This window comes from Ciconia boyciana, chromosome 8 (genome assembly GCF_034638445.1).
Source record: "Ciconia boyciana chromosome 8, ASM3463844v1, whole genome shotgun sequence".
NCBI lineage: Eukaryota > Metazoa > Chordata > Aves > Ciconiiformes > Ciconiidae > Ciconia > Ciconia boyciana.
The window spans coordinates 17,950,312-17,966,932 of record NC_132941.1 but is presented as its reverse complement, the minus strand read 5'-3'; the positions used below and the strand labels follow the sequence as shown (position 1 = coordinate 17,966,932).

The window sequence follows — 16,621 nt, the reverse complement described above, 5'->3', positions numbered from 1 at the left end:
ATAGAGCTACATCGGTACAGGGAGAAGGAGTTGGGATTATTCCTTCAAGCTGCAGGGCTGGTGTTTGCCAGACTCAGACACAACATCAGCAGTGCCTCCAAAACTGTATTCTTTCTCCTCTCTCTGCCGTGTTTAAATCTCTTTTTGGTTGGCAGAGCTCAAGAATAAAGCATCATTCACTTCACCCCCTGCACATACTCCCCATCATCAGCCTTCCTGTATATATTTGTGTTCCACTTTGTGATTCTTACTCATGCTAGTAAGCATAGTCAGTAACCACAGTATAGTTTGTGTACTTTCATATTTATGACAGTTGCACAGTACATCCTCATCCAAACCATATTTAAGATTTCAAACATCAGCCTGAGCTGCCTACATGCATAAATTGTCTTCTAAGTTTATTTTGTCTTGCCAAAAAGGAGTACTGTTACTTCAAAAGTGATAAAAACCATTAAAATCTGACTTTTACACAGCAGAGGATCAAAAAAGGATCCTCCAACAACAAAGGACACACAGAACTTCAGACATATTAAAAATACATATATGCATAGACACACCCACACACAAAGCCCCCTATGTTACAATAAAGTAACAAAAATGTGCACAGACCAGACTTTTTTCATCTGTATCAATTCATTAAATTCTGTCTATGTATTAAAGGTGTCTTAACAAAGAAGAAATTACTGCTGAGTGCACACACATTCTCTCCAAAAAGGGTAAGTTAGGGATGAAGTAACTGTTACTTTGCATTCTACCCTTTCCTTATTACACATGTAAAACTGCTAGTAAAAGTAGTAATAGATTTTACTTTTTCTTCTAAATCAACCATCGGGTTTTTTATAGGGAACATAAAAACAGCAGCACAAAATTTCAAAACAAAATACAAAAGTTCAAAAGTTGAAAACAAGGCAGCGAAGTGCAAGAAAGCCTTGCTGGTATGTTTATGGGAAGGAACTTTAGTCAATTATAGCAGCTTATGCAAAGAGAAAGAGCAGGAGGATCCAGTAAGGAATAAAGTTGAGTGGTAGGGAAATAATAAGAGAAAAAACTTACAAGTGAATAAGAACAAAAAAAAGTACATATATTTTCCTGGAATTTTAAAAATTGTTTTTCAGTATGCACAGAATTGAATGTAACTACAGCACAAAGTGGAATACAAAGAAACCTCAGTTCTGGAACTGGGCTATGCCATTCATCTCTATGTGAACCTGCACTTGCTTTGTTTTTCCTTGCTTTCTATTCCAGCTAAACATAGTTCAGGGAAAAAGGAGTCTTCCTTTATATGTTACTATAGCCGCAGGACAATTTCAGCTGTACAACTGAAAAATAAATTATAAGAAATCTTTTTATGCAGAGATAGACACTATCACTACTTTTCTGAATAATAAGCAGATGTAAATTTGATTAAAACTAGAGCATTTATTTTTAAATAAGCAACTTAAAATAAGACAGGTACACCCAGTAAAGACAAATAAAGACTAAGAAATAAAACATTGCTAACAAAATTCTGTCTTGTGCAGTAATAGAATATAAATTAAAACATACAAATTGTTCTACCCACATATGTTAAGCACAATTTTTAGAGATTAATTTTTTGAAAAAGAAATTTGTAAGACAGAAATGTTGTTTCTCATACACACATTAATGAATGGCTTGAGTGTGTAACTGCTCTGTACACATCCTACTCTCACTGACTTAAAGCAGTATCTTGAGGTTCTGGCTGCACAACCTACAGCTTATCATAGGAAAAAATTTCCAATTAAATTTTCATAACAAGCCATTAAAGCTACTGGTATTTTTTTGTTCCTCAGTGTTGTATGTTGCTAAGCTGCAGGATAAAGAGCACAATACTAAATCCACAAATTACACATTCAAAATGTTAACATATGGTAAGCACATTTTTCATATTCAGACAAAAATACATATTATGGAATCTACAATAAATCCCCAGTGTTTAAAGCAAAATAAGACCCTTGTCTCTCATTCTTTTTCTTCACACAACTACTCTACATGTGAAACGCTTCTGAATTTAAACTCTACAATACAGTAGGTACTATTATCACTGTTAAAGCCATACATCCAGCATGAATGAGTTTGAGAGAAATACTACAAGTAAAACAGAATTTATTTTGAATCTGACTTTTGTACTGTGCTTGGAAATTTACTAGCATATTTTTGTGTGGTACAGTACATGGGATGTTAACTATATCTCAAACTGCATGTCTACAAAAGCTGGATTTTGGCTCCTAGAGCTGCATCTCCATAAAGTAAATTTGTATCCTAGAAAGTAAATATGTATCCTAGAAGGCAATCAAAGGATTTAGAGCTCTCTGATAATGTACGCCCAGTCACATAGTGCAGGACTGCACAGACCTACAACACTAACGCGAGCCATCTAAGGATTTAACATTAAATATAAGCTTAGAAAAAGTTGTTAAGAAACTGGTATTTTTCCTTTTTGAGTGAAAAACAGAAATAAAATCATTAAATATGTTCAACATAATACATTACCAAATTCTGAGTCAAATCCTGCACTTAATCATAAAGCAGTGTTGTTCATTACAATGCATCTCTCCCAGTGGGTGGCCTCCAAGAACAGAACTCTAGAATTTCATACGTATGAGCACTTAAACACGGCAATATAATGTATTCATATGCAAGTCCCCAACCTGACTGAAATGTAATTTTGAGTAAGGAAAATCTAAAAAGTAAGGTCTGGGCAGCAGAAACTGTATTTTTTTTGAAACAATTATGATATGATAAACAGTGACAATGAAATTAAATTGCCCTCATCTAGTACAACACACTGTGGCAAAGCTACTTAGTATTTCATCATGCTCTGAAAATTGAAACTAGCAGTTTGAACAGTTGTTTATCTTCTTTTGCCAGCTCATAGTTTCATTAGTCCAGAAGAAAATTTGCACATTCCATCTGTAGCAGGAATGAAAAGCTCAGGCAAGTACAAATGAAACATAACTGTTGCCTTTTAATTTACTAGCCAAGTTTTGCATTTTGGAAAAAATGCAAAACAGTATTTGCAAGGTTCTTGCTTAAGCGACAATATTCCATTAACCTGGAGAAACAAGCAAAGGTTTCCTCTGAATTCTGCCGCAAGAGAACAAATGGGGAAACCACCTCCTCAGGAAGTTCCTACATGCCAACCCACCAAATCTCTTAATCCCAAAATGCCTACCCAAGGGCAAAGCATGCTTTTACCTGCAAACCCTCTGCCTGCCCACTGAAAGCACTTGTTTGTTACCACGCCCTTCCCTCACTGTTGATTAGAAGAAGACTAGAGAAGGCAAGACAAAGGAGGAAAGAAGGGGGACAAATATACAGTGTGTCCAAAGAAGGGCAACAAGGCTGGTGAAGGGTCTAGAGCAGAAGTCTTATGAGGAGCGGCTGAGGGAACTGGGGTTGTTTAGCCTGGAGAAAAGGAGGCTGAGGGGAGACCTTCTTGCTCTCTACACCTACCTGAAAGGAGGTTGTAGAGAGGTGGGGGTCGGTCTCTTCTCCCAAGTAACAAGTGATAGGACAAGAGGAAATGGCCTCAAGTTGCGCCAGGGGAGGTTTAGATTGGATATTAGGAAAAACTTCTTGACCGAAAGTGTTGTCAAGCATTGGAACAGGCTGCCCAGGGAAGTGGTTGAGTCACCATCCCTGGAGGTATTTAAAAGCCATGTAGATGTGGCGCTTAGGGACATGGTTTAGGGGTAGACCTGGCAGTGCCAGGTTAACGGTTGGACTTGATGATCTTAAAGGTCTTTTCCAATCTCAATGCTTCTATGGTCTTATTGATTCTATGATCTTACAGTTGAAGAACCCAAGGCTATTTTAAAGTTCAGATCAAATGTGGTCCCATGAAAATCACTGAATCTAGGATATTTTGAAACAACATTAAATGTTGAAGTGGGAAACATCCCGTACAACTGAAACACAATTTTTTCAAAAAGCTGAAGAGAAAAGAAAAAAAAAGAAAAAAAAGCAATTCTTCCTGAACCAGCTTTTTTTCTTCTAAATGTCACCTTATCTGAAATGAATTTATTCCTTTTAATTTTCATCAATGATCTGAGAATTCAACTGCACAGCTCAGTCACTGCTTACTTCTGCAGCAGTAGTTTTCCTATTAGGGGTGGTGATTCTGACCAAAATTTAAGAAGAGACATGGGGTTCATAACCAGAAGAGAGGTCACTGAAGAGAACATTCAGAAGCCTAAAAAGACTTTCTGTTGACTTAGGTCTTTTTCTTGGTAGTGAACATCTAACCACTGGCTGGAGCCAGTGCTTTCTTTGTCTATGAATGTGCTAATTAAGCAGAACTTTGCTTATTTCAACTTTCTGTCCCTGCAGTGCAAACCTCATTGATTCTCATTAACTTGATTTTCTTCCTTTTGCCCTACACCTCTATTATAGCTTGTATAAGGAGAAATTAAAACGCTTCCTTTCAGTTATCTGAGTCTTTCTGCTTGGTGCAAAGGCCTATGAGGAATCCTAACACAACTACATTGTCACAATATATCCCAGAATAGAAATCACATACAGCTAGGTGGTATTATTAAATGATAAATACTGTCAACATGTTTAAACATAGACTCCAACAAGCACATATATAATCACAGTTAACAGTACTCTGAGGAAGCAACTGAATTGTAGGCATAGGGATTTTTCAGTAGGCTTTGCTGAGTAGCCCTGTTTGGTAATGGCTGCTTAAAAGGAACTAGGAAAGCAGACATACACAAGCAGCAAGACCCATGCATGCACTAAGCCGCGACAGCACCAGTGGCACTGTTCTTGCTACATGCATTCCTCTCCATCCGGGATGGGATTTGCTGTTTAAATTCTATTCACACAGCTTACTGGACATCTATCAAAACTGTGTCAGTAATGATACTGGTTACTACTGAGTCAGAGGGGAAAGACTGCACGCACAAGTACAAATGGCTCCCCTCAGCCATACACATACATACACATTTTTTCCATTCATTATTATAGACAATTAAATGTCAAAACCAGTAAGTAGTTAAGAATATGTTGGTTCTGAAATAATTTATGTATCAAACAGTACAGAAATTCTAGGGGATTTTGCCAACAAATCAAACAATGCGCTATTGAGCAAGGAAGAGGTAAATTCATGTTTCCAAAATTCCAGTGTTCCTTCCTTTTTTTTCTTTAGGGCTTTGATACTATCTTACATGAGAGATGTGGCAAGATGGCATTGCTTGAGAATATGGAACACCACATATCAACCAGCAGAGCTTGATGTCTAGACACAAGCCTAAGATATTAATATACAATGATGCTCCAGGTCAAAATACTGTGTTTGAAAATTACAGCAGATAGGTCACATAATATAGTTATATAGTTGCATTATATATTTAGGAATAGTTGCATTATATAGTTAGGAAAGCATTCACTTGGAGAGACTATTTATTCTTTCTTCCATTAAGATATGAAGCCATTTTTGTAAGTCTTCATGGGAAGTTCTGATTTAAACACAGTCCCTCAAAGTAACTTCTAAATAGTCCTAATACCAAAGCAAGGACCTCAAAACAAATTAGTAAGACTCACTTCAAAGATCTTCCACAAAAAATACCCATGTTACTTCCTTTTTTCATGGAAAAAAAACCCAACAAACCCCACAACAAAAAAGCTGTTTTCCCATAGCACTCCAAAGTACAGCATACATTTTACAACAGCTCCAGGTTCCACCGGTTGATTCTTCCAGCTCTGCAGCACAACACCAACTCCCCATCAAAATGAGAGCCAGAAACTTTATCAAGAGTTTCCCAGACTAAATATTTTATACGGAAAACCCTCCCTTCCTCTCTTTGGGTCACTGCTGGTTTTCCACTGAGTCAGCTATCTGGCTCCATCCATCTGGTTCTATAAAGCCTTTACGCCAATCACACCTCGAAATCACAAACACTGTAGAAAGCTTAGCAGAATACCTAAGCTTTTCCAGACTACCTAACTGATAGAGCTGCAAACACCCCACTCTGAAACAGGACGGGTGATAGGAAAACAGAACACAGGCTTAAAAGCTGACTAAACAAGGTGAAGGCATGCGACAGGTCACACCCCAATGATTTCCCGTTCTGTATTTTTCATGTGCCTTTTGGAATATTTGCCAAAACATTTTATATTATTTTAACTTAGTTTTATCAATTATATTGTGTACAAACCAAAGCCTGAAGAGTTTTACTGGACAAAAACCTTAGAACAAAGGAGAGAAACAATGGCTGAATAGAAGAGGTACACAAGCATTTTGTGGAGTCATCTGTTGGCATTAGAGAGAAAAATGTCTTTTCTCTTTATCATTCAAATAATTGTCTTGGGGTGCACACATTCCTCATACTTACTGAATCCTACGAGTGCATACTCATATAGTTTAAACAGTTCGATTGGTCTACTGACAGGCAGATTATACTAAAAAGAGCACTGATGCATATCCATAAACATTCTCCAATCCATTTCTCAATCTTACAATTTAACGTCATTTGTTTCCTGAAGGGGGGGTGTGGGTGTGGTGGTGGGGGGTGGTGGTCATTGTTTTATTATTTACTTTAAATCAGAGATTTCAGACATGAGTTTAGTTCTGTACACATCTTCATCAGTTTATGTCAGAAAATGTATTAGAGTTCAATGTATATGTACTTTTTTCCTGAGATAAAAGCATAAAGACTTTAGGTATACTGTACCTTTTAATAATTTAGAGCATGCCACATCATGATAATTTTTATTATTCTGTATTTTATTTACCATAAGTAACATATATTTGCTTTGGAAATTAAAAAACAGAACTAATTTAGGTTGGCAAATAAAATATTAACACACACATACCAAAACATTACTATCAGTACATCTGTGAAATACACTGGCTGTATAAGGAGCTATTGGATGAAATTCTGATACTGCTGACATCCAATGGTAATCGCTGCATTGCTTTGATGTGGCCTGTGTTCCACCTATTCTCTTTAAGCGTCATTTGTACCATGACACTAAGAAGCAAGTCTTCCTAATATTACAACTTAATTTTTGAGGTGACAAAACACTGTAAATACGTTACCGCTTTAACTCTCAAACTTTTCCCAACATGATTTTTCATGTTGGAATGCCTATAGATGGCTCTATTAAACACATACTGTTTTGAAAATTAAAGGAATATGTGTATAAAAGCCAAACAAATGAAAAATAAAATCCATTGCCCTTTATAAGAGACTTTTTTTTCATTACTCACCAACTGACATCCTTCCAGGGACTTTACCAGCTGAGCATTCTGACAAGAGAGAATGGAACCAGCCAAGTTGAGCATTACGCACACAGCAGACAGCAGCATGAAAAAGGTTATCTGGAAAAAAACCAAACAGCCTATTATTATTCACTGAAAGAGGCAAACAAGAAAAAAAATATCATTTAGACATTCAAGAACTTCCAATCTGTCATACAATTACATGGATGGTAACATTTTATACATTTTAAAGAAGAAAGTAGAATATCCTTTAATCTGACAACATCCTGAGTCTCACACTATAAGAGAAAGCCAAATCAAAACTAGACTTGACTATCATCTATTTTCCTCCAGCCATTTCAAAATCATCCATTTATCTCCCACTTTTATCACACACTCTGAAAATTCAATGGGTTTTATGAATGAGCGTTATTAACAAGTAAGATTTGAAAAAAGTATTTTCATAATCAAAAGTAGTCTTAAAACAATTTAAATCCCTTTTGATGAGGACACGGGTATCTTAAAGAGGAAAACTGTTTGTGAATATCATGTATCATGAGTTTGTACAAGTTGGGGAAAAAAAGGTGAATAAAATTCTGGATATATATAATTACTTGGGTTTTAAACAATTGCATTTTAAGCAGCATCCTCCGTATCAACTACCCATTGTGTTAATTACTCCTTTCCCCTCTTTTCAAAATATATCAAAACAATAATTAACTCGATTGCATCTACTTAACTATTATTTTATTGCTTTAAATGTAAAAAACCTGGCCCAGTCTGGGCAGACAGAAATGTCAATATGTAGGGAACTCAATATGCAGGGAAATAGAAAGGCACAAGCAGTAAGAGGCCAAGAATAAACATGTGCTTAATATGTGGCCACCTTAAATATTCAGTGTTCACGTTGCCATATAACACTTATACTCCTATCGAGTTATCTGAAATTAGTAAGAAATTCTGTTGCATCTTTTTTCCATATGCATGCCCATAGTTTACAATCTTTCCAGTCACTGTTCTCACAAGGTGTTATCTTCCGTCAATGCATATGCTACAAATATTTTTGGCAACCTTAAATCCAAAATGGTTGGATCTTTTTTAGTGTTTTTCAAATGAAAAACAAGAATTTGAATAGTTTCCCTCTTCACCAACCTAAGCCTTACTTGACAGAAAAATTCCCAATTGATACATCTAAGGGTTAAATCATATCTCCATTGCATATCTTGATAGAAAACGAGATTTCAAGTATTTTTACAATTTAACACTCCTATATTGTGTGTATGAAAAGAGTCTGTGACAAATCTGTGTCAAAGTCAAAACTTCTAGAATAAAAGACATATTGCTACCATATAATAATGGGCAACTAGATAACGTCTGTGTCTCTATATATTGTCACATATGCAGAGAAACACTGATACTATAAGTAGTGCAAAATCTGCGCTAATGGATACCTTGCAGACTCAATATTTATATATCACATCATTTTATTACTTCTTAATTTTTGTATATTTAATCATTGTAACCCAAGAGCTTTATCAATTTATTTTTGCCAATACAGGCAAAAATTAATATACTTGATAGAGTGATAGTTGTTAAAACATTGAGCTTTCTAACATACTAAACATGATTTTTAACATACTTGTTCTAGCCCTTTAACTGCAAATTCATTTGAACGTTAATGGAAGTTTTAATAAAAATAGGAAATTTCTTTCTTTTTTTTTTTTTTGTTATTTTTTATGTTGCCAGTGTTTCAATTGCTAACCTTGTACTGCAAATTCTCCTGGAGTAAATCCACATTATTGGTTATATCATATTCCTTTTATGAACCATACACATGTTCCTGAAAATTCACATCTTTAAAGAAGTCCTGATTGCCTTACAGAAATGAGTAGCCACGTGTGCAAATGGACATCAAAACTTGTTTGATTCAAAAAAATTTAAACAGCAGACACCTTTTCTCTGACAAGTACAGTTTGCATATGAAACTTCAGCCATTTAAAAAACCACCAAAGTAACAAAAGGCAAACGTCCTCTAATTTTATGTTGATTGACTCGGGTAGGCTTACAGGAAATGAAAAATACATGGTGTGATGCTAAGGCTGATGAAATCCAGTCCTTTGCTGACATATAACTTCCATATAAAGTCATAAGAACTGTGTAGAATCTCAACACCAAATCCCCTTTATAGCTCTCCTGCTACAACACCAAATAGGAGTTAATTCTTCATGGTTAAAACACTTTATTTATTCAGTTGTCCCCTCATTAATCCCTGGCAGAACCAACGCAGCCACTTGCTGCTCAAAGATCCTTCCTCAGCTAATGAACTCTACAAAGTTCTATGAAGTCTACAAAGTTCTGAAAGCTCAAAGAAAATAGAGTCCCCTATGCTGAAGGAAAACCTACTGTATCAACTCTGCTCCAAACACCTTTCATTAGCCACATACCTTCAGGAAAAGAAGGGTCCCAAACAGCTCTTGAAAGCTACCACAAGCACTTTTTGGAACAACAAACCAACCAACCCTGTAATCTCCACATTATTAACCAAAGGACAGAAGTTGCAATACAAATTTTAGTTGCCACCTTCATATTCTTCCAAGCATCACAACTGACAACAAGGTTTAGAACCTATGTCAGGTTTATCTATCTTTACCTCCATATCAGCATTCATTAATGATTAAACCTCTGTTGGCGCTTCCAAAGTAACTTCTTCCTCGTCACATGCAAAAACAAGGGAGAAGGATCCAGCACTCTATCAAAATCATGTAACAGCCTCTTAAAATTTCTGCTCTTCTCTGTGGGTTTAAGTCTCACATTATGTATAAAAGTTGCATTAAAAGTGACAGCCACCAGTGACACAGTAACATATCAAACACTGAAGTTCTCTTTCACACTTGTCTTCCTGGTTTTGCTGTTTTATGCCTCACTTCTCAACGTCCCGGGCAAGACATTACCTAAGCTGGGCTGGGCATGTAGTTAGAAGGGAAAACTCAGGTCCTGTGCAAGCCTTTTGCAATTACCTTGCCTCATGTAGAGCACAAAGAGCCTAATAAAAGCAATTTAAGTATTTCCAATATCCTTCCTTAAAGCTTCTAAGATAAATACCAAAAAAGGTTTCCACTGATGGAACAGGACACACCTGTTATGCTGTTATCACAACTTTTGAGACGAAGTTGACCACCATGCTGGAAGCCACAACAGAGGAAAGGAAGCATAAAAATATCAATTACTACATTAACAAGCATTAAAAAAAAATGTTCAGTGTGCTTAATGTTTTTATCACAAATCAGTCTTTTCTAACATTGGCACAAGTATAGCAGTAAAGATAAACATATCTGCAACCCTTTGAAGGAGTGGTTATTGTGGATTACGATTGAGAGCCAACACTACATTACAAAATACTGTAGATGAAGTCAGATCCACATTATTTGTGAAATTAAGTATATCTAATTTCCACAATAAAATTTTCCTCAGAAAGTGAGCTACTGAATGTTTCCTCTGAGAGCTCAGTGTGACATACTTGCAGGAACATTATGAAACTATTAGGAAAGAGTGTAAGATGCAGTTAACCCAATGACCACGGGCAAGAGCTTACACTGAAGAAAACACACAATTAAGTGTCAGACACTGAAGGGCTATGACATCTTAACGTCGCTTTAAAACTACACTATTATGTTCTTCGCCTTTCCAGCTACGACATATAAACAAGATAAAATATTCCTAAAATTCAGGAAGATGCATTAATACCACTGATCTCCAAAAGCTTTACAGACACCAAGAATTAGTACATAAACAAAAAGCGAAGCCAATTGATTTATTATGACATGGGGTTAGCAGAATTAATTGGAGAAGTCAAAGCTGATATTCTATACAAAGCACTCTATAGAAGAAATGTTAATAGGACTTCCCTCTTAAATGTTACCATAATCCTAAACTAATTCCACAACACTACTTAGCTCTGCTCTGAGACAATGATTTAAAATGATATAACTACTCAAAATTTGAGATGTCATCTTGCACCTGTGTTGTGGTTTAGCCCCAGTTGGCAATTAAGTACCACACAGCTGCTCGCTCACCCTCCCAAGGAGGGAATTGGAAGAGCAAAAGTAAGAAAACTCATGAGTTGAGATAAGAACAGTTTAATAATTGGGGGGGGGGGAGAAGAAATTGTAATAAGGAAAACAACAAGAGAGTGAGAGAGGACCAAAACCCAGGAAAAAACCCAAGTGATACAACCGCTCACCACCCGCCAACCGATGCCCAGCCAGTCCCTGAGCAGTGATCACAGCTCCCCGGCCAACTGCCCCCAGTTTATATACTGGGCATGACATCATATGGTATGGAATAGCCCTCTGGTCAGTTTGGATAACTATCTTGGCTGTGCCCGCTCCCAGCATCTTGTGCACCCGGCAGAGCATGGGAAGCTAAAAAGTCCTTCACTAGTCTAAACATTACTTAGCAACAGCCAAAACATCAGCATGTTATCAATATTATTCTCATACTAAAATCCAAAACTCAGCACTGTACCAGCTACTAGGAAGAAAATTAACTCTATCCCAGCCGAAATCAGGACAGTATCCACCCCTTATTCTATACCATCTATGTCATGCCCAGGTTCTACCCTTTCTAATACATTCCAATTAATCACCACCACTTTTCCTGTCTTTTGATATATACACACAGATATCATTCCCTTGGTCTATGGGCCATCCCTCTAAAATGTCCGTTGAGTTCATTTAGTCCATGACTTTGGTCTCCACTGTCATAACAGTCCTTCAGGGCAGGAGAGATGGTGTGTGGTGTTGGATTGTTGCATGCTGAAGTCAGTTCCGGTTCCATCACAGCTGCACTTTGCTTGGGTTCATCGAAGTTCATTCTTCATTAATCTCGGTGGGTCTCACTGAAATACCATTGATATGGTGTATAGCAACCATAAAAGTGATTACATACAGTATTATATAGCAATTAACATCATACCATTTAGTTCATTGGCTATTCTCACCCAAAATCAAATCCCCTTGAGGTACACAGCAGACTTCCCCATCCTTTTGCATTGCCCACCAAGCACACGCAGGTCCTTGAGCAAAAGCAATCCCACAAACGGGCTTGCCTTTGCCCGAGGCAGGAGTACCCCAGACTGTGTTCCCCAGCATGTTTTTTATGTGCACTACAGGGACTGTATCTCCTTCTACAGTACATAAAAGTTTTGATTGGGCAGAGCCAGCTCGATTGGCAGATCCCCTAGTGTTGGCTAACCAGGTGGCCTTTGCTAAATGTGTATCCCAATGTTTGAATGTCCCAGCACTCATTGCTCGCAGTGTCATCTTTAACTGTCCATTGTATTGTTCGATTTTTCCGGAGGCTGGTGCATGATAGGGGATGTGATATACCCACTCAATGTGATATATCCACTCTTTGGCCCAGGTGTCTATGAGGTTGTTTCGAAAATGAGTCCCATTGTCTGACTCAGTTCTTTCTGGGGTTCCATGTCGCCACAGGACTTGCTTTTCAAGGCCCAGGATAGCGTTCTGGGCGGTGGCATGGGGCACAGGGTATGTTTCCAGCCATCCATTTCCAGCAACGGTGGTTGCTTCCACCGCTGTAAGCACGTAGCGCTTGCCTTGGCGGGTTTGTGGGAGTGTGATATAATAGATCTGCCAGGCCTCCCCATATTTATATTTCAGCCATCGCCCTCCATACCACAGAGGCTTTAACCACTTGGCTCGTTTAATTGCAGCACATGTTTCACATTCATGGATAACCTGTGCAGTAGTGTCCATGGTCAAGTCCACCCCTCGATCACGAGCCCATCTATATGCTGCATCTCTTCCTTGACGGCCTGAGGTGTCATAGGCCCACCGCGCTATAAATAATTCACCCTTATGTTGCCAGTCCAGATCCACCTGAGCCACTTCAATCTTAGCAGCCTGATCCACCTGCTGGTTGTTTTCATGTTCCTCAGTGGCCCAACTCTTGGGTACGTGAGCATCTACGTGACGTACTTTTACAACCGGGTTCTCTACCCGGGCAGCGATATCTTGCCACAACGCGGCAGCCCAGATGCGTTTGCCTGTGTGCTGCCAATTGTTCTGCTTCCATTGCTGTAACCACCCTCACAGGGCACTTGCCACCATCCATGAATCAGTAGAGAGAGCGAGCACTGGCCACTTTTCTCGTTCAGCAACGTCTAAAGCCAACTGCATGGCCTTCACCTCTGCAAACTGACTCGATTCACCATCTCCTTCAGCAGTTTCTACCACTTGTCGTATAGGACTCCATACAGCAGCTTTCCATCTCCGATGCTTTCCTGCAATACGACAGGACCCATCAGTGAACAGGGCGTATTGCTTCTCATTTTCTGGTAGTTTATTGTACAGTGGGGGCTCCTCAGCACGCGTCACCTCCTCCTCTGCTAATATTCCGAAATCTTTGCCTTCTGGCCAGTCCATGATCACTTCCAAGATTCCTGGGCGACTGGGGTTTCCTATTCGAGCCCGTTGTGTGATCAGTGCAACCCACTTACTCCACGTAGCGTCAGTTGCGTGATGTGTACGGGGGACCCTCCCTTTGAACATCCAGCCCAGCACCGGCAGTCGGGGTGCCAGGACGAGCTGTGCTTCAGTACCAGCCACTTCCGAAGCAGCTCAAACCCCTTCATATGCTTCCAGTATCTCTTTTTCAGTTGGAGTGTAGCGGGCCTCGGTTCCTCTGTATCCCCGACTCCAAAACCCTAGGGGTCGACCTCGAGTCTGCCCTGGTGCTTTCTGCCAGAGGCTCCAGGTAGGGCCATTCTCCCCGGCTGCGGTGTAGAGCACATTTTTACATCTTGCCCTGCCCGGACTGGTCCAAGGGCTACTGCTTGAACTGTCTCCCATTTATTTTGTTCAAAGGCTTGTCGTTGCTCAGGGCCCCGTTTGAAATTGTTCTTCTTCCGGGTCACTTGGTAGAGAGGGCTTACAGTTAGACTGTAATTTGGAATATGCATTCTCCAAAAACCCACAGCGCCTAAGAAAGCTTGTGTTTCCTTTTTGCTAGTTGGTGGAGACATAGCTGTTATTTTGTTGGTCACATCCATTGGGATCTGATGACGTCCATCTTGCCATTTTATTCCTAAAAACTGGATCTCCTGTGCAGGTCCCTTGACCTTACTTTGTTTTATGGCAAAACCGGCTTTCAGAGGAGTTTGGACTATTTTCTTCCCTTCCTCAAAAACTTCTTCTGCTGTATGGCCCCACACGATAACGTCATCAATATATTGCAGATGTTCTGGAGCCTCACGCTGTTCCAGTGCAGTCTGGATCAGTCCACGGCAAATGGTAGGGCTGTGTTTCCACCCCTGTGGCAATCAATTCCAAGTGTACTGAACACCCCTCCAAGTGAAAGCAAACTATGGCCTGCACTCTGCTGCCAAAGGGACTCAGAAAAATGCATTAGCGATATCAATTGTAGCATACCCTTTGGCTGCTTTTGACTCCAGTTAGTATGGAAGTTCCAGCATGTCCGGCATGGCACCACTCAGCGGCAGCATGACTTCATTCAGGCCACGATAGTCTACTGTTAGTCTCCACTCTCCATTAGACTTTCGCACTGGCCATATAGGACTGTTAAAAGGTGAACGAGTCTTACTGATCGCTCCTTGGCTCTCCAGTCGACAAATCAGTTCATGGATGGGAATCAGGGAGTCTCGGTTGGTACGATACTGCCTCCGGTGCACTGTTGTGGCAGCAATTGGCACCTGTTGTTCTTCGACCCTCAGAAACCCCACAACAGAAGGGTCCTCTGAGAGACCAGGCAAGGTAGACAGCTGTTTAATTTCCTCCGTCTCCAAGGCAGCTATACCAAAAGCCCACCGGTACCCTTTTGGGTCCTTGAAATACCCTCTCCTGAGGTAGTCTATGCCAAGGATGCACGGAGCCTCTGGGCCAGTCATAACGGGGTGCTTTTGCTACTCATTCCCAGTTAGGCTCGCTTTGGCCTCCAATACGGTTAGCTGTTGGGATCCCCCGTCACTCCAGAAATACAGATGGATTCTGCCCCTATATAGCTTGATGGCATTAAGGTGCACTCTACTAGAGCCTTATACTCCTGTGGGTCTGATGTGCCAGGCCATCGAATCCACACCGTCCAGTAAACTCAGTTGTCCCTTTCTTCCACCTGGCTGGAGGCAGGGCTCCTCTAGTCCTGGTCACAGTATTCATTACCCACGTCTTGTACATGAGAGTCAGAAGTTTCTTCATTAAAATCAGGAGTAAGATCAGTCCTTCTACTGTGTCTGGGGAACTGTCCACTGGAAACCAGAGCAGCAATTTTCCTGGAAGAACCCCCTTGTGTTTTTCCTTGCAACTCAAGTACCCGCACCTCTAGGGTCGAGGTAGGTTTTCCATCCCATTTCCTCACGTCCTCTCCATGGTCACACAAGTAAAACCACAGGGTGCCCTATGGTGTGCACCCTCTATATCTTCTCTCTTGAGCAAAAGAACGCTGACTCCTAATAGCTGAGACACTGGTCCATACAGGTGGAAAGTAGAACCTATCCTCTTCAAGTTCCTGGACCTTCCAGGACAGTTTCTCTACAGTCAAGACAAGGGAGGAGGAGATACTTTCTTCCTATTCCCGGAGCTGGCTAGCCGCTTCATCCACTGTTGGACCCTCTCCGTCTTTCCAGGTCAGTACTGCCAATGAACTGGCATACGACGCTGGTGCGCTCCATACCAACTTCCGCCACGTGGGTCGTGTGCACTGGACTTCATCTGAATCTTTGGGTAACTGCTTGTTGTCCAGGTCACCATAAATCACCTCCAACACGGCTAATTCTCTCAGGTACTGGATACCTCTCTCCATGGTGGTCCATTTCCCGGGGTGATATATAATATCTTCCTTGAAGGGATGTCTTTCCTTCACAGCTGACAGGAGTCGCCTCCAGAGGCTGAGGACTGGTGCCCCTTTTCCAATCGCTTTGTCAATGCCCCCTTCCCTAGAAAGGGATCCCAGCTGTTTGGCTTCCTTACCCTCTAATTCCAGGCTACTGAACCCAGTCTATCAATACATGGCTCCGTGGCTGGTGTCAATGTCACAATTTTGGGTTTTTTGACAATGAGGTGGTCTACACAGCACGAGGCTTGATGGCGTCAAATGGGAGCTACCTTTCTCAAAGGGGAAAGAGGGTCTTTGCCCAGGAGCTTGCAGGGCTCATTGACAGGGCTTTAAACTAGATGTGAAGGGGGAGGGGGAACATATCAGGCTTGCCTGCGGCAAGCCGTGGGAGGACACACAATGGTTAGAGGGGTGGGGTGCTAGTGTGGGCCCTCAACCTGTTGCCCCCCGGGGCATGCTGGGGACACTGTACCACAGTCAAAGCCTTGCGGAGATGAGCTGAGGTAGTAGGAGCCAAGAAGG

At 40.4% G+C, this 16,621-nt stretch overlaps 1 protein-coding gene across 3 annotated transcripts in view; it reads right to left on the bottom strand.

The window, feature by feature from the left end:
• The window catches only part of ENTREP2 (endosomal transmembrane epsin interactor 2), a 179,769-nt gene that overhangs the window by 54,846 nt on the left and 108,302 nt on the right, over nt 1-16,621 (bottom strand). For all 3 annotated transcript variants that reach the window (XM_072870833.1, XM_072870834.1, XM_072870835.1), the window contains exon 3: nt 7,238-7,348. In XM_072870833.1, the coding sequence (XP_072726934.1) occupies nt 7,238-7,348 (111 nt within the window). The remainder of the gene's footprint in view (nt 1-7,237; nt 7,349-16,621) is intronic.